The sequence below is a fragment of the Engystomops pustulosus genome, chromosome 1 (assembly GCF_040894005.1).
Source record: "Engystomops pustulosus chromosome 1, aEngPut4.maternal, whole genome shotgun sequence".
Taxonomy (NCBI): Eukaryota; Metazoa; Chordata; class Amphibia; order Anura; family Leptodactylidae; genus Engystomops; species Engystomops pustulosus.
In genome coordinates this window covers 282,328,022-282,350,886 of record NC_092411.1, presented here as the reverse complement: position 1 = coordinate 282,350,886, position 22,865 = coordinate 282,328,022, and the positions used below count along the sequence as shown (strand labels likewise).

Here is a 22,865-nt window from a genome sequence, read left to right as displayed (position 1 = left end):
CATTCAAGGGACTAAAAAAACCCAGACAACTATGGTTAGTCCATATACAGATTTCACGGACACACCACTGTGTTGGGTGACGAGGCTGCTAATCCGTGGAGAAGGTGGCATCGTGTATCTCGGTGATCCTCGGAGCCTCATGCTCAGTCTGTGATATATGTCCATGGATATTCATTTGAGACACCACTAGAGGAGATTGCATGCAGCTCATTTAACTTGGCACGATTATTTTGAGAATTTTTGGTGTGGTACAAGGTAAAGCATTCCGGGATACAGGGGAAGCACAAGAGAAGTTTTCAAAAAAAGGTGAACAGTACGATGAAAAAGTAGAAAGATCGCACAAGGTCACTCTGTAGTCGGAGAGGTGAACTTAGAAGAAGTGCAAAACTGATATTCTAGAAGGCACAGGTGTCCAGGGCAATGACTGCCAACAGAGGTGCGCCAGGAGATGGGAACCAGGATCAGGAGATCAAAAACAGAGATATTTATAGTGAAGGTGACATGACCCCCGAACAAAAAGCTGAAAGTCGCCAAATGTAACTGACTCCAGAGAACGGTGAGTACGACTAACATCTCCTCGTCTACCGAGCCCAATAAATCCTCAGGGGCCCCTTGCGGTCATCGTCCACCCATTCTCTACAGCCTCAAACCTAAAAAAACGAAAGCTCCTACCAAGCTGATCTGAGGCGGAGCTGAGGTGTTACACCCATTTACACTATACATTATATTTTATGGCTTGTAGGCTTCTTCCCCAGTATATACACCACCCTGTGCACCATCAATTCACTTGTCCTGAAGAAGGCACCGACTTCCCACCGAAACGCATTGTCCATTTATGTACTATGTAGAACTAGAGTTAGGAAGCCCAAAGAGGGTCTAAAATATCAAACCGATGAATACTCGCCATACTGCTTCACCTTCCTGGACTCTACTGCTCATTGGCTGCAGAAGTCACATGATGGTGGCAAACACTAGCCAATACTCAACTGCATTGATTCACTTCCTGCACCCGTTCCAACGTAACAGGAAGTGGCTGCGATACCTCCTCAACCAATCAATCAATAGGTTTGAGGCAAGTCAAAATGAGGTCTGTGATTGGCTGGACAGCCATTTCCCAACCAAGTGCAGGAGGTAAAGGGGTCTGCAGGGAATGGGTGAAGGAGAGTATAAAATATTACTGTTAGCCATTGCCATTCCCGTTTTTATACAAAGGGTTGTCCAGTAACTACAAATTAGTCCGCATCCACAGGAATAGGGACTACCTTGTTAGTCAGTGGGGGTTTCAATGATGGGATCCCTGAGAATCATGAGAACAGGGGGGGTCCCCATTTCACTCCAGATGAACAGAGCAGCCAGTCACGTGTCCTCCTTCAGTTCCATAGTCAGTGAATGGAGCAGCATACTCCATTCTTTTTCGGGTGCAACGCGAGGGGGTACACTGGACCTTCATTCTCGTGATCCATTCAGGTCTCATCACCGAGACCCCCCCCCCCCCCCCCCCCCCCCAAAAAAAAAAAAATCAACCAGTTAGCTCCTATCCTGTCGATGGGGGCTATACTTGTCACAAGACAACCCCTTTAAGGCTGAGTATAATGCTCTGGATAGTAACATAAAACATATAAACAGCCTACGGTCTCATAATATATTAAATTACTGTAAATTATATCCCATCACAGCCCCCCCCTCAGGCCTGCACTAGGATCCCACGTCACTTTCCTCTGTTCCACCCAGATTTTCACGCTCCAGACCATCAGGGTCATTCAATTAGCACTTCTCCAGACGCCACAATCCTAATCTGCTGTTTAGAGATGTGACTCCTCACTTCAAAAAGATAAAAAGAAGAAGAAAATGCTGCGCAGGAGAAAACACAAGTCACCGCTTATGAAATTAAAGATAATCGGCTCCTTTAATCTGGGTCTAACAGGTCCCCATAGGACCAGGAGAGGGTCACATCGAAACGTATGCGTGATCCTACTCTACAGCCCCGTTCCCAAAGACAATGTCTCCCTCAAGTGTTAAAAGACAGCGGATTGGGACCCGGCCGCCCCACAGCGCCCCCCTCCTAACTCTCACCCGGTGTGACACCGCTTTCCGGAACCCTCCCCGGGACACCTAATCCTCATCCCCTAATCTGTCAACTGCTGCATTAAATTAATGTTATAGCAATGTATTATCCACATAATCCGGACAATCAGAAGAAAAACAAATAACGAAGGACAGCGATGGGATCAGGCGCACCGCCAAGGAAAATAAATTACAATTTGTGCTAAATTTTAGCATTTATTAGTAAAAAAAATAAATTTGTAAAAATTAACATTTTAGTAAAACTAAATCAATAATCTCCATAGATTAGAGAGAGTCAGAATTGTGTAGGATGTGTTCCTTTAAGGAATCTCTATTATACCTTCCCTGGGGTGGGATGGACCCCCATTACTGTCCCCTAAACAAGAAAATGACTACATTACATATTATAAAATAGAAAAGATTTTACAGAAGATGCAAAATATAGAAGTATTGGCATCCTAAAAAAATCCTGGGAAAAAATAGCCATTAACCCTGTCACGCTCGTTCCTGGATTTCATGTCTAATGTATAATACACACAAAGAGGTATTTACAGAGCCATGGTATTATTATCCGATCTAAGCAAGAACCATAAAAATACCATAAAAACATAGTAAAACCCTACAAATATCATTTAAAAAAGCATAAAACTCATAATAAAAATATAATTAAAAAAAAGCATAAAAAATAGCATAAAACTCAAAAAAAATAAAAATATAAATAAAGCATAAAAAAATTGCATAAAACTCATAAAAAAAAATAAAAATAATAAAAATTGCAGTAAAAACAATTCCTAATACATCCACAACCTGTTAATCTATCACTAACCAGGAGTCATCTTGTAGCATTTCTACACAATGAATCAGCCGCATCCAGAAGGTCTCAGTACAAGGTGCAATTACCCATCCCAAAAAGTGCAACGCGACCATCAGCACATACAATTATATAATATGGGTATAAAAACAGCAGAACTCACCTGCTAGGGGGGGGGTGGATTAAAAGTAATTAAAAAAAATTTGATGAATTAAAAAGGTAGACCCCCCCCGACTCCTACAAACTCGGTCGATGAAATAAACTAGACTGGCTTCTCAGGGGCCCCCAGAGGTGGCGGGGTAGATGGGGGCAGTTATGGAAGGCAGAGCATCTCTGGACAGGACACTATTGGTGTGCAGGGAAACAAGGTGGAGTTATCAGGGAGCACCGGGATAATCCATCTACACGTCCTGAGCGCTGACCAGGAAGCCGAGGGGACAGACCAAAGAATAAGAAGACCCCCAGCCAAAAATTCAGAGCCCGCCACATTGCAGCAAGTGCTCCATAGGGGAGAGAGCGCCGAGTCGTGTGTGTGAGAGCAAGTGCACAGACCCCGAGCAAAAGGGATGAGGATGCCGGGGGCTCGCAGACTGCGGGGAGGAGCAGCACAGCAGAGGCGAGCGCACAAGCTGCCATCTACAGGGATGTAGCAGAGCTGAAGCTGTCATGTAATGCCGGGGCTGCAGGAGCATCAGACGGAAGGAAGATGATCCTGTATCTAAGCATCGGAGCAGAGGGATGAGGGTCTGCCAGGCACAGCTCACGTCATACCCTAATCCTATACAGGTAACAAACTCAGCTCTGCTCCACACTATCAAGGCGAGTCATTTCATACAAGACTAGACTGTAAGCTCTATGGCCAAGAATGTATACACAGTCATCAGTGCACTGTGGACAGTCCTGCTGCTACTATCGACATGCACAGGTAAGGTTACACCGCTCACCAGGGACAATACTGGCTGCAGAGAGCACAGAGCACAGCAGTGTGAGAACTCTCCCCTAGCACCTACAATCCTGGAACATAAATCTATATATCACAGTCCTGCTGCTACTATAGACATGTACAGGTAAGGTTCCACGTCTCGTCTCACCAGGGGCGATACTGGCTGCAGAGAGCAGAGAGCACAGCAGTGTGAGAACACTCCCCTAGCACCTACAATCCTGGAACATAAATCTATATATCACAGTCCTGCTGCTACTATAGACATGTACAGGTAAGGTTCCACGTCTCGTCTCACCAGGGGCAATACTGGCTGCAGAGAGCAGAGAGCACAGCAGTGTGAGAACTCTCCCCTAGCACCTACAATCCTGGAACATAAATCTATATATCACAGTCCTGCTGCTACTATAGACATGTACAGGTAAGGTTGCACGTCTCGTCTCACCAGGGGCAATACTGGCTGCAGAGAGCACAGAGCACAGCAGTGTGAGAACTCTCCCCTAGCACCTACAATCCTGGAACATAAATCTATATATCACAGTCCTGCTGCTACTATAGACATGTACAGGTAAGGTTCCACGTCTCGTCTCACCAGGGGCAATACTGGCTGCAGAGAGCAGAGAGCACAGCAGTGTGAGAACTCTCCCCTAGCACCTACAATCCTGGAACATAAATCTATATATCACAGTCCTGCTGCTACTATAGACATGTACAGGGAAGGTTGCACGTCTCGTCTCACCAGGGGCAATACTGGCTGCAGAGAGCACAGAGCACAGCAGTGTGAGAACTCTCCCCTAGCACCTACAATTCTGGAACATAAATCTATATATCACAGTCCTGCTGCTACACAAAGGTATCATTACATATAAATTCAGGGACAACATGTAACGCTGTCTGGAGCTTATAGTATTACATTGATGTATGTAATAGTATCCATCGCTGGCTCGGAGGAGAGGAGTGATGCATAATAGGACATGCAGGACCTCTATCCCCCCCCCCCTCTGCTTCATCTCCACGTCAAAGCATTTTCTTTGTGAAACAGCGCCACACATGCTCACAGGTTGTGTGTTGTATCGCAACGTGGTCACAGTCACTCGTACAGACCGGAGCTTCAATATCAGGCACAACCCTGTGTTACAGATCCCGGACCTACATACAAGAGTGACTGGTGTAAGAGAAGCGGCTGATGAGGAGGACCCTGTACACATCGGGGCGCCGGCCCTTTAAACCTCCAGGACTTCAGGAGGTTTTATAGATGATGGTGGATGCAAAACAGGAACCGTCTCCTCCCGACCACTTCATGAAAAAAAAGAGTTTTGACATCAGGGGATAGAATTGGCAGAAAAGCTGGGTGACTAGATGATCGGGCAGTAGTCAGCATTACTATTCTGTACACTAGGAAAGCTGAGTGACTGGCTGTATGATCGGGCAGTAGTCAGCATTACTATTCTGTACACTAGGAAAGCTGGGTGACTGGCTGTATGATCGGGCAGTAGTCAGCATTACTATTCTGTAGTCTAGGAAAGCTGGGTGACTAGCTATATGATCAGACAGTAGCCAGCATTACTATTCTGTAGTCTAGGAAAGCTGGGTGACTGGCTGTATGATCGGGCAGTAGTCAGCATTACTATTCTGTAGTCTAGGAAAGCTGGGTGACTAGCTGTATGATCGGGCAGTAGTCAGCATTACTATTCTGTACACTAGGAAAGCTGAGTGACTGGCTGTATGATCGGGCAGTAGTCAGCATTACTATTCTGTAGTCTAGGAAAGCTGAGTGACTGGCTGTATGATCAGGCAGTAGCCAGCATTACTATTCTGTAGTCTAGGAAAGCTGGGTGACTAGCTATATGAATGGGCAGTAGTCAGCATTACTATTCTGTAGTCTAGGAAAGCTGGGTGACTAGCTATATGATCGGGCAGTAGTCAGCATTACTATTTGGTACACTAGGAAAGCTGAGTGACTGGCTGTATGATCGGGCAGTAGTCAGCATTACTATTTGGTACACTAGGAAAGCTGGGTAACTAGCTATATGATCAGACAGTAGCCAGCATTACTTTTCTGTTGTCTAGGAAAGCTGAGTGACTTGCTTTATGATCAGACAGTAGCCAGCATTACTATTCTCTAGTCTAGGAAAGCTGGGTGACTGGCTGTATGATCAGACAGTAGCCAGCATTACTATTCTGTACACTAGGAAAGCTGGGTGACTGGCTGTATGATCGGGCAGTAGTCAGCATTACTATTCTGTACACTAGGAAAGCTGGGTGACTGGCTGTATGATCGGGCAGTAGTCAGCATTACTATTCTGTACACTAGGAAAGCTGGGTGACTTGCTTTATGAGCAGACAGTAGCCAGCATTACTATTCTGTACACTAGGAAAGCTGGGTGACTAGCTGTATGATCGGGCAGTAGTCAGCATTACTATTCTGTAGTCTAGGAAAGCTGGGTGACTAGCTATATGATCGGGCAGTAGCCAGCATTACTATTCTGTAGTCTAGGAAAGCTGGGTGACTGGCTGTATGATCGGGCAGTAGTCAGCATTACTATTCTGTAGTCTAGGAAAGCTGGGTGACTGGCTGTATGATCGGGCAGTAGTCAGCATTACTATTCTGTAGTCTAGGAAAGCTGGGTGACTAGCTGTATGATCGGGCAGTAGTCAGCATTACTATTCTGTACACTAGGAAAGCTGGGTGACTGGCTGTATGATCAGGCAGTAGTCAGCATTACTATTCTGTACACTAGGAAAGCTGGGTGACTGGCTGTATGATCAGGCAGTAGTCAGCATTACTATTCTGTACACTAGGAAAGCTGAGTGACTTGCTTTATGAGCAGACAGTAGTCAGCATTACTATTCTGTACACTAGGAAAGCTGAGTGACTTGCTTTATGAGCAGACAGTAGCCAGCATTACTATTCTGTAGTCTAGGAAAGCTGGGTGACTAGCTGTATGATCGGGCAGTAGTCAGCATTACTATTCTGTAGTCTAGGAAAGCTGGGTGACTAGCTATATGAATGGGCAGTAGTCAGCATTACTATTCTGTAGAAAACTGGGTGACTGGCTATATGATCAGACAGTAGCCAGCATTACTATTCTCTAGTCTAGGACAGCTGGGTGTCTGGCTATATGATGGGACAATAGTCAGCATTACTATTCTGTACACTAGGAAAGCTGGGTGACTAGCTGTATGATCGGGCAGTAGTCAGCATTACTATTCTGTACACTAGGAAAGCTGGGTGACTAGCTATATGAATGGACAGTAGCCAGCATTACTATTCTCTAGTCTAGGACAGCTGGGTGTCTGGCTATATGATGGGACAGTAGTCAGCATTACTATTCTGTACACTAGGAAAGCTGGGTGACTGGCTGTATGATCAGACAGTAGCCAGCATTACTATTCTGTACACTAGGAAAGCTGGGTGACTAGCTATATGAATGGGCAGTAGTCAGCATTACTATTCTCTAGTCTAGGACAGCTGGGTGTCTGGCTATATGAATGGGCAGTAGTCAGCATTACTATTCTGTACACTAGGAAAGCTGGGTGACTGGCTATATGATCAGACAGTAGCCAGCATTACTATTCTCTAGTCTAGGAAAGCTGGGTGTCTGGCTATATGAATGGGCAGTAGTCAGCATTACTATTCTGTACACTAGGAAAGCTGAGTGACTTGCTTTATGAGCAGACAGTAGCCAGCATTACTATTCTGTAGTCTAGGAAAGCTGGGTGACTAGCTATATGAATGGACAGTAGCCAGCATTACTATTCTGTAGAAAACTGGGTGACTGGCTATATGATCAGACAGTAGCCAGCATTACTATTCTCTAGTCTAGGACAGCTGGGTGTCTGGCTATATGATAGGACAATAGTCAGCATTACTATTCTGTACACTAGGAAAGCTGGGTGACTAGCTGTATGATTGGGCAGTAGTCAGCATTACTATTCTGTACACTAGGAAAGCTGGGTGTCTTGCTATATGATCGGACAGTAGCCAGCATTGCCATTGGCTTCTATACACAGGGGCTATTGGGGTACATGTACTTGTATGCAGAGATCCCCATATACAAAAACAAACAAGACTCAGCAGAATCACAGCGCGGCTCCACTTGGTTGTCAGCCATGGAAAACACAGCGCTCCCTGCAGGCGGTGGTGGGATACAACGTGCGGATCATGGAGGGTATACATTGTACAGATGTCTCTCTAATGACATTAGTGCGTTACCCACTTCCAGTAACCTACAGGCCATTAACCCTTCATCTGACGGAGGCTATCCGGGGATCAGAGATTACAATGACTCAACATCTGATACAAAACTGCAACAATGTTTCTTCTTATTTTCATGACTTGACACTAAAGAGACATCAGTAAACTCGGTTCTGATACGTTGGGTTGTAGTGACATCAGGTGTCCAGCAGGCGGGAGGTGACATAACACTGGCTAATTAAAGGGGTTGTCTAGGATTCTTCCAGATAAGTCGCCACAACTGCCCACAGGATGAGATTGGTATTACACTCCATCCTCATTCACATCATCAGAGCCGGGCTCACCGTGGCAGGGGAGGTGCTGGATGTGAGGAGCCATGTTCTTTCCTAGTTCTGAACAACCCCTTTAATAAGAGCCCAAATCAAAAGCCCATTACCTATTTACAGGCACCAACTTTGCAGAATTACAAACAAATTTTTGAGCATTTATTATTTCTGCTCTGCATATAAGATGGAGGGGCGTGTGACTACAGTATCTGACCACACAGGGTTTGTAGTCTGTTACCGGGGAGATGCCTTGTTCAGTATAGGAGCTGTAATCTTACACAGTTTATCATGTCAATTATTTACAGAGTCGCTTTAGCTGCATCCTGTGGAGATCTATAAAGACACAATGACTTCCTGTCAGCGCAGAACGGGGGCGCTACCACATGTGTGTCACCCAGGTGTCTACATCTGAATGTATACAGAGGGAGGCATAGGTTATATCAGACCAATAACCAAGAAATAGCGCCCCCCCCCTGCAAGTAGGTTGTGTGGGGTACTGCACTTTAAATCTATTGAAATGAATGGAGCTAAGCTGTAATACCACACACAGCCAATGGACAGGTGGGGGCGCACTTATATAATCCGATCAGGTTTACTCTACAAGGACATGCTGGTAGAGGAAGGAGTTACAGACTACATAACCTAATACAGGATCTCTCCCTATTGGCTGCATGGAGAAGGGTGATCTGAGCAGTGCAAGTATACAGAAGATGGGTCAGCGACAAACATGAAGGAAACTATTGTATATGTCCTGGGTGCGGAGATTTACTCTTCCTAGAGCATGCAAAATCTGACAGTGTGCACACACCTTACACCTGCAGGGAGCCCCCCCCCCCCCCGGATCTGCTACATCTGTCACATGCCACAAGTGAAAAGGGCTCCATAACTTTATGTTATTAGTAACAGCAGGACTGTGAAACATGGATATGAGGGTGTCTCCTCACACTGCTGTGCTCCAAACTCAGCACCGCAGCCCCTCCCCTAACAGTAACAGAGGAAGCCTAAAATGCTCCATTCACTTCTAAAAGGTAGTCATGGAAACCATGGAGAATGCAGGTACTGTGACCCGAGCTCCCATTGGACCAATATTGCCACAACATGCGGTGCCAGGGCATGCTGGGAGTTGTAGTCTTGCACATATTAGAAGATCACATCTTAGAAACACCTGTTGTAGACCTCACCATGGACAAGGCAGCGACTACAGACTCCAAATACTTTCCAAATCCGATACCAGAGAGAAGATAAAACATGGAAAAAGCAAAGATCTGACCTCACGTTCATATAGAATATTTATAAGAGTAAATAATGTAAGAAGAATCTCACAACATGCAGAGCTTTATCCAGGAGGCTCCCGCAGGACACATACAGCCGCATGGGGGAGAAGACCCTCAGCCTGGGGACCCCCTCCGTGCATGTGAGAGACCCTCAGCCTGGGGACCCCCTCCGTGCATGCGAGAGACCCTCAGCCTGGGGACCCCCTCCCCGCATGCGAGACACCCTCAGCCTGGGGACCCCCTCCCCGCATGCGAGACACCCTCAGCCTGGGGACCCCCTCCCCGCATGCGAGACACCCTCAGCCTGGGGACCCCCTCCCCGCATGCGAGACACCCTCAGCCTGGGGACCCCCTCCCCGCATGCGAGACACCCTCAGCCTGGGGACCCCCTCCCCGCATGCGAGACACCCTCAGCCTGGGGACCCCCTCCCCGCATGCGAGACACCCTCAGCCTGGGGACCCCCTCCCCGCATGCGAGACACCCTCAGCCTGGGGACCCCCTCCCCGCATGCGAGACACCCTCAACATGGGGACCCCCTCCCCGCATGCGAGAGACCCTCAGCCTGGGGACCCCCTCCCCAGACATGACCATCAGCATAGGGACTCCCCCACCCCCTGGATGTGACAAGACCTTCAGCAAAGGGACCTACCCACCCAATGCAGGGGCCCCCCTCCTCAGGACGTGACCGACCAGCAGTGCAGGGACCCCCCTCCCCAGAAGTGACAGCTCCTCAGTGCAGGGACCCCCCTCCCCAGACATGACCCTCAGCAAAGGCAACCCCCCATGCCCTGGATGTGACAGCCCCTCAGTGTAGGGACACCATCCCCTGACGTGACAGACGTGTACCTCAGCAAAGGGACCCCCCATGCCCAGGAGATGACAGACACCCAGCGCAGGGACAACCCCACCACCCTCAAAATGATACACCATAAGCAGGGATCCCCACCCCAGACAAGACCCTCTGCACAGGGACCCCCAACAGAGCACAACCTGAGCACAGGGACAACCACCCCATCCCAAAATCCCAGACCCTCGGCACAAGCATCCCCTGATGTGACAGCTCGCGCTACACGGAAGAATGTGACTCGTCATTATTTTTTTGCGCTCTCACCATTTCTCGGAGAACAGATGTTTCCTCTTTCTGTTTATTATCTCTGGGGAAAGGACTCTCGGCAGAGCTGAGGGTGCAGGTTACCCCCGGCAGGGGAGGGTTAATAATATGCAAAGGCATCAAGTATACACTTCAGGTAGGACTTGATGGACCTGCGTCTTTTTCCAACCTTATAGGAAATATACTGTGATACTTGATCAGACTGATGTAGCAGAGCCGAGTGTGTAAACCTGCAGCCTGTGCTGAGCATGCATGTGTATTCCAGGGGGAGAGGGAGACCATCTGCTGCCAGACCCTTCTCATCTTACACCACCTGTCATCAAAGACGGATATACTCACCCCGGCGCCCAGTGCGGAGGTGACAACTACCGCGCCATTCTGTGTGCAGCGCGATTTTATGTCAAATATCACAGAATCTGCACAAAAAGCTCAGCACAAACATGAAAACATAGGAGTCTGGAAAAGCCTGATAAGTCATGCTGATCACCACCCAGCTTTCCCAGAAGCAGCAGGAGGGTGGGCGAGGAGCGGGCAGAGGGTAAATGTTTGCAGCACACAAGTAAACAGCATGTGGCGTGTAAGCGAGCGAGGCCTGGGCCCGGCCGGGAACTGAGCCCCCATTATACGGCCAGGATGAATGGGGGCTGTGTATGGAGAAGCAGGCGGTCACCCTGCTGCACGGGTATGAGGTGCCTCCTGCCATGTGTCCAGGTGCCCGCATACAAGGGCCACCACCAGCGCCCGTCACGTTATATGAGCGGGCACATCATGGCATAAGCCTCTCCAAAATCTCAATAAAAATTAGCCGACAGTAAAAATCATGTTAGGTAGAGAAAGGTTAGAGAGCCGGGCGCTGCCCCCGGACCTGTCAGACAGCGAGGCCCCGGCTCATACATAGGCAATGAGGAGATGCCAGCTGGAGGGACGGTTACCATGACACCCAGGTGAGTGCCAGACACCGCAGGTAAGTGCCGTCTCCGGAGACTCAGACCCCTGGGAGCTGCACGGAGAAGAGGAGACGGAGCGTATCCAAGTTTTGGGAGGTGAGGGAAGACGCCTCTGAGTAGGGGCTCCATGTACGGTATACAAGTATGGCGTGAGGGCATGGAAGGGGCCTGGGGACGGGAACTTGTTATGGGGGTCTATGTACAGCACCGTATATGTGGACGGGTCTCTTTGTGGTCCCGTGATATGGGAGAAGAGCAGGTTAGGAGATTTAGGCACCCCTTTGGGGGTCAGTATGAGGCACAGTTATTTTCGAGGAGGGGGGGGGGGGGGGTATTACTATGCTTCTTATAGTAAACATGGCCGCTCCCTCCACACTGCGCCTCTTGTGGTTACTCTGTCACTTATGTCGTATGGAGATAACATCGGACAACAGATGGCTGCACCTTGTAAAAGACAAGACACACGGCGTACACCCGCTCGTAATACCGCCATGTCACCTAAAGAGCGAGAGCACAGGACAGCTCAGCCCACAGGAAACACAAGCAGCATCGGCCCCATAAACTGTTCACGGGGGTCTCCAGGGGGTCCATTTATTCACACACAGACCATCCATGATACCCAGAATATTTCAGAATCTGCCAAATCTACGGACAATGTATAAGAAGAGAAGTTGCGGATAGGAACCAATAAGAATCCAGCTCTCAGTGATGGCAGGCAGTTTTGAAAATGTAAACAGCAACCTGATTGGTCACTGCAGAAAATCCAGAATGGGAATTAGAAAAATTTGAGAACGAGATGGGTGTCTGGGGGGGTGTTACATCTCATACATTTCCTCTCGGTCTGAAGTTTTTATTTCTGAAAATGTGGCGCGTTACCTCAGCGTTACCTCAGCGTTACCTCAGCGTTACCTCAGCGTCAAAACGCACCGTGTAAACATGTGCCTCAGGGTCTCTCTCTAGATGGACCCCCAGCGGGAAGCGTCTGATCTTCCCACAGCGCCCCGACAGGAAAGATGAAGTATTACACAGACGCTACGTGATCTTATATGCAGATCCAACCACCTCCAGATACATTCCACAACCAGCCACAAGGAGGCGTTATATATAAGCCCCCCGCTTCTGTTACTGAAGGGGTCACATGTCTCGTATTAGTCACTAATAAAAGCCCTGATGATAATATGAGGAGGGAGTGGCGGCATTATTTATTCATGTGTCCTCCATCACAGCCAGGATGTGGTCACAGCCCTCTGAGGCTATATACAGCCCGTATACAGCCTCTACACGCCCCAGGGACACCATTATAACAATGTACATAACACAGCACATGAGCGCGGCTACTTATACTCAATTACAGATGTAGCAGAGCCAAACCCGTCCCCTGGAGTGTAGCCCCAGTGTAAGTGCTTCATCACATCTGCAAATAGCTGAGAATTTCACCTGCGGGGAATACACGTCCCCATCATCAGCCTGCAGGATACCGTCCGCCATGCTACAGGACCAGGGGGGATTATAGCAAGGTGCGGAGCAGGGGGGATCCCAAAAGAGCTTGTTCAGTATCCTTCACCCCCAGACCTTCCTCAATCTGTACTAATTGTGCAGGAGTAGTAGTATACGTAGTAGTACTAAACATTGAAATAATAGAAGTTGTAGTACAACTACAGACAGTCCCCAGGTTACGTACAAGATAGGGTCCATAGGTTTGTTCTTAAGTTGAATTTGTATGCAAGTCGGAAATGTATATTTTATAATTGTAGCTCCAGACAAATTTATATTTTTGTCCCAGTGACAAGTGGATTTTCAAAATTTTTTGCTAAAATAGGACCAAGGTTTATCAATAAAACTTCATAGCAGACACCTTACAGCTGATCATTGCAGCCTAGGAGTAAAGTACCATCCAGAGAGGTCACCAGAGGTCACAGTTGGGAGAGGGGTCCGTCTGTATCTATGGGTGGTCTGTAAGTTGGGTGTCCTTAAATAGGAAACCGTCTGTACTAGTAATTGTAATATCTGTAAAAATACTAGTATTACAGTATAAGTACTACTAGTCCTAGTGCAAGTAGTATAATACAAGTACTAGTATAGTGCAAGTAGTATAATACAAGTACTAGTATAGTGCAAGTAGTATAATACAAGTACTAGTATAGTGCAAGTAGTATAATACAAGTACTAGTATAGTGCAAGTAGTATAATACAAGTACTAGTATAGTGCAAGTAGTGTAAGAACTAGTAGTTCTCATGCAAGTAGTATAATACAAGTACTAGTATAGTGCAAGTAGTATAATACAAGTACTAGTATAGTGCAAGTAGTATAATACAAGTACTAGTATAGTGCAAGTAGTATAATACAAGTACTAGTATACTGCAAGTAGCATAATACAAGTACTAGTATAGTGCAAGTAGTGTAAGAACTAGTAGTTCTCATGCAAGTAGTTTAAGTACTAGTAGTTGTACTACAAGTATATGTAGAAATACTAGTAGTATGATATAAGTACTAGTATAGTGCAAGTAGTACAAGTACTAGTAGCTGTAGTACATGTAGAAATACTAGTAGTATTATATGAGTACTACAATTTCTAGTGCAAGTAGTGTAAGAACTAGTAGTATGATATAAGTACAGGCAGTCCCCAGGTTACATACAAGATAGGGTCCATAGGTTTGTTCTTAAGTTGAATTTGTATGTCGAAACGGCATATTTTATAATTGCAGATCTAGACAAAAATATTTTTTGCCCCAGTGACAATCGGAGTTTCAAAATATTTTTGCTGTATTGGGACCAGGGATTATCAATAAAGCTTCATTGCAGACAATTTACAGCTGATCATTGCAGTCTGGGACTATAGAACAGCATACAGAGAGCTTCACCAGAGGTCACAGGGGGCAGAGGGGTCCATCTTTAACTGGGGGACCACCTGTAGTTGTAGTGCAAGAAGTTGTAGTTGCAGTATAAGTACTAGTAGTAGCATAAGATGTAACAAAAACAACAATGCTTTGTATCAGACTGCAAACTCAGCCCTGCTCTATCCCAACATCCTCAGCCTTCCTACATTTAATAGAAGTAGCATGTTATTAAATATGGAAGTATTTTTAAAAATATTAAATAAAATTTTGCGTTTTTTCCTCTTCAGACTTGCAAAAAAAAAAAAATGGAAAATAAAAAAAAAAAGCCCTTGAAATATGCATGTGAAGTGCGTAGTAGCAGGAGCCGTAAGATCTTCTGCAGTCGCATGTAAGAGGGATAAACATCGATATCCCAATGACAAACCCAGCTCTGCACCATCCCGGCACACACGTAACTACCAGCATCTTTAGCCTCGATGAAGTATTACGTAAAAAAAAAAAATGTAGAAATACCAGAAATGTTTCCAAAAATTAGCAAAATGCAAAAAAAGAAGAAACACAAAAAAATAGAATTTTGCCTAAATGAATACAACTGTGCTATAAAGCTGAGATCATTGTCCCTGGTGGCAGGGGGGCACTTACCCATCAGCTTCATGATGTGCTCTGAGCGGAGGATGAGGCAGCAGTGAGGGGCACAGGGGGCTAGTGCCGGGCTAAGCCTGATTTTCTTGTTTTTGAAGCCGGGCCTAACCTGCTCCAGGCCTTATTCTGATGACACGGGCGGGCAGGACTGGTTCCAGGCCACACTCTACATCAGACTAGATAGAAGCAGTAACATCTAGACCCAAAATACCAAAAAATTCACCCCTGGGGCACAGAATATCGGCCAACGAGCAACCACTGGTGTCTCTCCAACATCGGAGCATCTGGTGAACCTTCTGCACTTTATAGGTTCCTCCCAACTTTCTGAAAACTCTAAGCTGGACCCTGACTAAAGCCGGGTTTACCCCATTATATGACCCCCTACCCCTCTTTCTCTGTGACCTCTTACCCATCTCTCGAGACTTCACATGTCATGACCAAGTTTACATTGGCTACCCACATACCGCAGCATCTCGGGGGTTCCTGCACTATGACACCTCCTATTATAAACAGTAGTCTCCTTAGTATCATCCAGCTTTCCCAGATGTCTGAAAGGCAGGTCAGCCCAGTATTGCACAACCAGGAGAAGATGGACAACAACACGACTAGGAATACTGCAAGTATTACAGACACGCCAGTCCCCTCTGACATCCCGCACACTGGAAGATAACTGCTGACTCTGCAATCCTATAGATCACTACAGGGACACAGTGCACCAAAACCTCAGCTCTGCTACATCAGTACAGATCCACCACTAGGAGGACTACATGTACCAGCCATCACAGAGAGCAACAACATGACAACATGAGCTGTTATGTGCAACAGGAACCCCCAATATACATAGAGAGAAGACCGAAACACCATCAAGAATACACACACACACATATATTTTATAAATTATACACACTATGCATCAAACAGCACATACACACACAACAGGGCACACACTATGCATCAAACAGCACATACACACACATCAGGGCACACACTATGCATCATACAGCACATACACTATGCATCATACAGCACATACACACACATCAGGGCACACACTATGCATCATACAGCACATACAGACACATCAGAGCACACACTATGCATCATACAGCACATACAGACACATCAGAGCACACACTATACATCATACAGCACATACACACACATCAGAGCACACACTATGCATCATACAGCACATACACACACATCAGGGCACACACTATGCATCATACAGCACATACACACACACACACACACACACACATCAGGGCACACACTATGCATCATACAGCACATACACACTATGCATCATACAGCACATACACACACACATCAGGGCACACACTATGCATCATACAGCACATACACACACATCAGGGCACACACTATGCATCATACAGCACATACAGACACATCAGAGCACACACTATGCATCATACAGCACATACAGACACATCAGAGCACACACTATGCATCATACAGCACATACACACACTATGCATCATACAGCACATACACACACATCAGAGCACACACTATACATCATACAGCACATACACACACGTCAGAGCACACACTATGCATCATACAGCACATACACACACATCAGGGCACACACTATGCATCATACAGCACATACACACACATCAGGGCACACACTATGCATCATACAGCACATACACACACACACACACACACATCAGGGCACACACTATGCATCATACAGCACATACACACACACACACACACACACACATCAGGGCACACACTATGCATCATACAGCACATACACACTATGCATCATACAGCACATACACACACACATCAGGGCACACACTATGCATCATACAGCACATACACACACATCAGGGCACACACTATGCATCATACAGCACATACAGACACATCAGAGCACACACTATGCATCATACAGCACATACAGACACATCAGAGCACACACTATGCATCATACAGCACATACACACACATCAGAGCACACACTATACATCATACAGCACATACACACACGTCAGAGCACACACTATGCATCATACAGCACATACACACACATCAGGGCACACACTATGCATCATACAGCACATACACACACACACACACATCAGGGCACACACTATGCATCATACAGCACATACACACTATGCATCATACAGCACATACACACACACATCAGGGCACACACTATGCATCATACAGCACATACACACACATCAGGGCACACACTATGCATCATACAGCACATACACACACATCAGGGCACACACTATGCATCATACAGCACATACACACATCAGGGCACATACTACGCATCATACAGCACATGCACACCCATCAGGGCACACACTATGCATCATACAGCACATGCACACCCATCAGGGCACACACTATGCATCATACAGCACATGCACACCCATCAGGGCACACACTATGCATCATACAGCACATACACACACATCAGGGCACACACTATGCATCATACAGCACATACACACACATCAGGGCACACACTATGCATCATACAGCACATACACACCCATCAGGGCACATACTACGCATCATACAGCACATGCACACCCATCAGGGCACACACTACATCAAACAGCACATACACACCCATCAGGGCACACACTATACATCATACAGCACATACACACCTAGCAGGGCGCACACTATGCATCATACAGCACATACACACACATCAGGGCACACACTATACATCATACAACACATATACATCCAAGTACTATCAGTCACATTCCTGCATGTACTATCCTATCACAACCAAATATATATGTGCTATACAGTGACATGTACATGTTATATGGTATATCCTGTACAGCATGTACACACAGACACATGTAAGCTGAATACCAGGCATATGTATGCTATACACACAGTATATACATATTAGAACACATTACACCATACACACAGTATAAACATATCATATATGTACACATTACACACAGTATGTAGGCGTAACAGCATATACTATAGACACATTGCACATTACTAACTATATAGAGATTTTACACTTACTATATACATAACTCTGCTTCTTATTAAATATACACATTACTAGTAATATATATATACATACATACATACACACACACACAGCAGAGTCATACATACATCACAGTAAGTTACACATGCCATCACCCTGTGCACTTATGTAATACATACACTCCTATAGTGTGCATATCACACACTATGTACACATCAGCAGTGTATAACACCCCGGGACACACATGTACATGACACATGTAGAGCGGGGTGCACCCGGGCCCCTCCGTGTGCCCCGCCAGTCACTCACCACATGGCTGCAGATGGAAGACTCTCCTGGCCGCTGCCATGGCTCTGCTCTGTCCGCCGTGTATCACCTCCTCGTCCTCCTCCTCCGCTCCATCTTGTGTCACTATAAGTTTCTTTTTTTTTTAGCAGCGGCGAGTCCTGCCTCCTGTGTAGTGAGAGGAGAGGGAGGAGGAGGATGAGCGGCCCGCCCCGACCCGACTGTAGCACAGCCCCGCCCCGACCCGACTGTAGCACAGCCCCGCCCAGGAAGCTGACTGTACACTGCCGCCGCGCTCCCGCCCCTGCCCTGTGTACTACACACTCCACTATGTACACCCTCCCCCTGTATACACCTCTACACAGAGACCTGTGTACTACACACTACACTATGTACACCTCCCCCTGTATACACCTCTACACACAGACCTGTGTACTACACACTCCACTATATACACCTCACCCTGTATACACCTCTACACAGATATCTGTGTACTAAACATTCCAATATCTATACCTCCCCTGTATACACCTCTACACACAGACCTGTGTACTACACACTCCACTATATACACCTGCCCTGTATACACCTCTACACACAGACCTGTGTACTACACACTCCACTATATACACCTCACCCTGTATACACCTCTACACAGATATCTGTGTACTATACATTCCAGTATCTATACCTCCCCCTGTATACACCTCTACACACAGACCTTTGTACTACACTCCACTATGTACACCTCCCCCTGTATACACCTCTACACACAAACCTGTGTACTACACACTCCACTATGTACACCTCCCCCTGTATACACCTCTACACAGAGACCTGTGTATTACACACTACACTATGTACACCTCCCCCTGTATACACCTCTACACACAGACCTGTGTACTACACACTCCACTATATACACCTCACCCTGTATACACCTCTACACAGATATCTGTGTACTATACATTCCAGTATCTATACCACCCCCTGTATACACCTCTACACACAGACCTTTGTACTACACACTCCACTATATACACCCCCCCCCCTGTATACACCTCTTTACATATATATCACCTGGTATACATCTCTGTACATATATATCACTGATTAACATCAGTTAATCCTGCAGCTGCTGCGGAGCCTCTTTCCAGTGCCTGCCAGTTATATATTGCAGCTCCTGGGAGATAATAGCGGTATACTAGTGATAGCGCTGCCTGTTATCTGCCTCCAGGCTTATCACGGATCACAATTATTGTAGCACTTAGTCTCCGCTCTCCTACTGTTATGCCGACACTTGTCCTGTGTGTAGTAAACACATCGAGCGCTACGTGCCAGCTCGCTTTTTTTCAAACAGTTTTTTCCCTTTAAGTGAAACCTATGGGTGATTTTATGAAAATGGCAATGTGCCTGTGCCTGGGGTATTGTGGCTGTGAGGGGGCACTATGGCTGTTACTGGGGTATTGTGCCTATGATAGGGCACTGCGGCTGTTACTGGGGTATTGTGCCTGTGATAGCGCACTGCCGCTGTGACTGGGGTATTGTGCCTGCGACTGGGATATTGTGGTTGTGAGGGGGCACTATGGCTGTTACTGGGGTATTGTGCCTATGATAGGGCACTGCGGCTGTTACTGGGGTATTGTGCCTGTGACTGGGATATTGTGGTTGTGAGGGGGCACTATGGCTGTTACTGGGGTATTGTGCCTATGATAGGGCACTGCTGCTGTGACTGGGGCACTGCGGCTGTGACTGGGGCACTGTGGCTGTGACTGGGGTATTGTGCCTGTGATAGCGCACTGCCACTGTGACTGGGGTAATGTGCCTGTGACTGGGATATTGTGGCTGTGAGGAGGCACTGCGGCTGTGACTGGGGTATTGTGCCTGTGATAGCGCACTGCCACTGTGACTGGGGTAATGTGCCTGTGACTGGGATATTGTGGCTGTGAGGGGGCACTGCGGCTGTGACTGGGGTATTGTGCCTGTGATAGCGCACTGCCACTGTGACTGGGGTAATGTGCCTGTGACTGGGATATTGTGGCTGTGAGGGGGCACTGCGGCTGTGACTGGGGTATTGTGCCTGTGATAGCGCACTGCCACTGTGACTGGGGTATTGTGCCTCTGACTGGGATATTGTGGTTGTGAGGGGGCACTATGGCTGTTACTGGGGTATTGTGCCTGTGACTGGGATATTGTGGTTATGAGGGGGCACTATGGCTGTTACTGGGGTATTGTGGCTGTGAAAGGGCACTGCGGCTGTGACTGGGGCACTGCGGCTGTGACTGGGGCACTGCGACTGTGACTGGGGCACTGTGGCTGTGACTGGGGTATTATGGCAGTGAATGGGGTATTGTGGCTGGGACTGGGGTATTGTGCCTGTGATAGGGCACTGTGGCTGTGACTGAGGTATTGTGGTTGTGATAGGGCACTGTGGCTGTGACTGAGGTATTGTGGCTGTGACCGGGGCAATGTGGCTGTGACTGGGGCACTATAGCTGTTACCGGGGCACTGTAGCTGTGACCGGGGCACTGTAGCTGTGACCGGGGCACTGAAGCTGTGACCGGGGCAATGTGGCTGTGACTGGGGCACTATAGCTGTTACCGGGGCACTGTAGCTGTGACCGGGGCACTGTAGCTGTGACCGGGGCACTGAAGCTGTGACCGGGGCACTGAAGCTGTGACCGGGGCACTGTAGCTGTGACTGGGGTGTTGTGGTTGTGATAGGACAGTGCGGCTGTCTACTATATAGGAGTAAAGAAATCATACATTATATACACATAGAGGCCTGTGGTGGGACATTATACACATAGAGGCCTGTGGTGGGACATTATACACATAGAGGCCTGTGGTGGGACATTATACACATAGAGGCCTGTGGTGGGACATTATACACATAGAGGCCTGTGGTGGGACATTATACACATAGAGGCCTGTGGTGGGACATTATACACATAGAGGTCTGTGGTGGGACATTATACACATAGATGCCTGTGGTGGGACATTATATACACATAGAGGCCTGTGGTGGGACATTATACACATAGAGGTCTGTGGTGGGACATTATACGCATAGAGGCCTGTGGTGGGACATTATACACATAGATGCCTGTGGTGGGACATTATATGCACATAGAGGCCTGTGGTGGGACATTATACACAAATATAGGCCTGTGGTGGGACATTATACACATATAGGCCTGTGGTGGGACAGTATACACACATAGAGGCCTATGGTGGGACATTATACACATAGAGGCCTGTGGTGGGACATTATACACATAGAGGCCTGGGGTGGGACATTATACACATAGAGGTCTGTGGTGGGACATTATACACATAGATGCCTGTGGTGGGACATTATATACACATAGAGGCCTGTGGTGGGACATTATACACATAGAGGTCTGTGGTGGGACATTATACACATAGAGGCCTGTGGTGGGACATTATACACATAGATGCCTGTGGTGGGACATTATATGCACATAGAGGCCTGTGGTGGGACATTATACACAAATATAGGCCTGTGGTGGGACATTATACACATATAGGCCTGTGGTGGGACAGTATACACACATAGAGGCCTATGGTGGGACATTATAGACATAGAGGCCTGTGGTGGGACATTATACACATAGAGGCCTGGGGTGGGACATTATACACATAGAGGCCTGTGGTGGGACATTATACACATAGAGGCCTGGGGTGGGACATTATACACATAGAGGTCTGTGGTGGGACATTATACACATAGAGGCCTGGGGTGGGACATTATACACATAGAGGTCTGTGGTGGGACATTATACACATAGAGGCCTGTGGTGGGACATTATACTCAAATAGAGGCCTGTGGTGGGACATTATACACACATAGAGGCCTGTGGTGGGACATAATACACATAGAGGCCTGTGGTGGGACATTATACACATAGAGGCCTGTGGTGGGACATTATACACATAGATGCCTGTGGTGGGACAGTATACACACATAGAGGCCTATGGTGGGACATTATACATATAGAGGCCTGTGGTGGGACATTATACACATAGAGGCCTGTGGTGGGACATTATACATATAGAGGCCTGTGGTGGGACATTATACACATAGAGGTCTGTGGTGGGACATTATACACATAGAGGCCTGTGGTGGGACATTATACACATAGAGGCCTGTGGTGGGACATTATACACATAGAGGCCTGTGGTGGGACATTATACACATAGAGGCCTGTGGTGGGACATTATACACATAGATGCCTGTGGTGGGACATTATACACATAGATGCCTGTGGTGGGACATTATATACACATAGAGGCCTGTGGTGGGACATTATATACACATAGAGGCCTGTGGTGGGACATTATATACACATAGAGGCCTGTGGTGGGACATTATACACATAGAGG

General features: G+C 47.1%; 1 protein-coding gene across 6 annotated transcripts in view; it reads right to left on the bottom strand.

Moving 5' to 3' along the window:
* Positions 1–22,865, bottom strand: part of SLC4A11 (solute carrier family 4 member 11) — a 248,717-nt gene that overhangs the window by 72,704 nt on the left and 153,148 nt on the right. The window contains exon 1 of one of the 6 annotated variants that reach the window (XM_072126355.1): positions 18,484–18,646. The exons of 4 other annotated variants lie outside the window; for them this stretch is intronic. In XM_072126355.1, the coding sequence (XP_071982456.1) occupies positions 18,484–18,523 (40 nt within the window). In that variant the 5' untranslated portion in view covers positions 18,524–18,646. Of the gene's footprint in view, positions 1–3,038; positions 3,417–18,483; positions 18,647–22,865 lie in introns of those variants that run through there. One more of the 6 variants, XM_072126358.1, reaches the window with a different exon arrangement.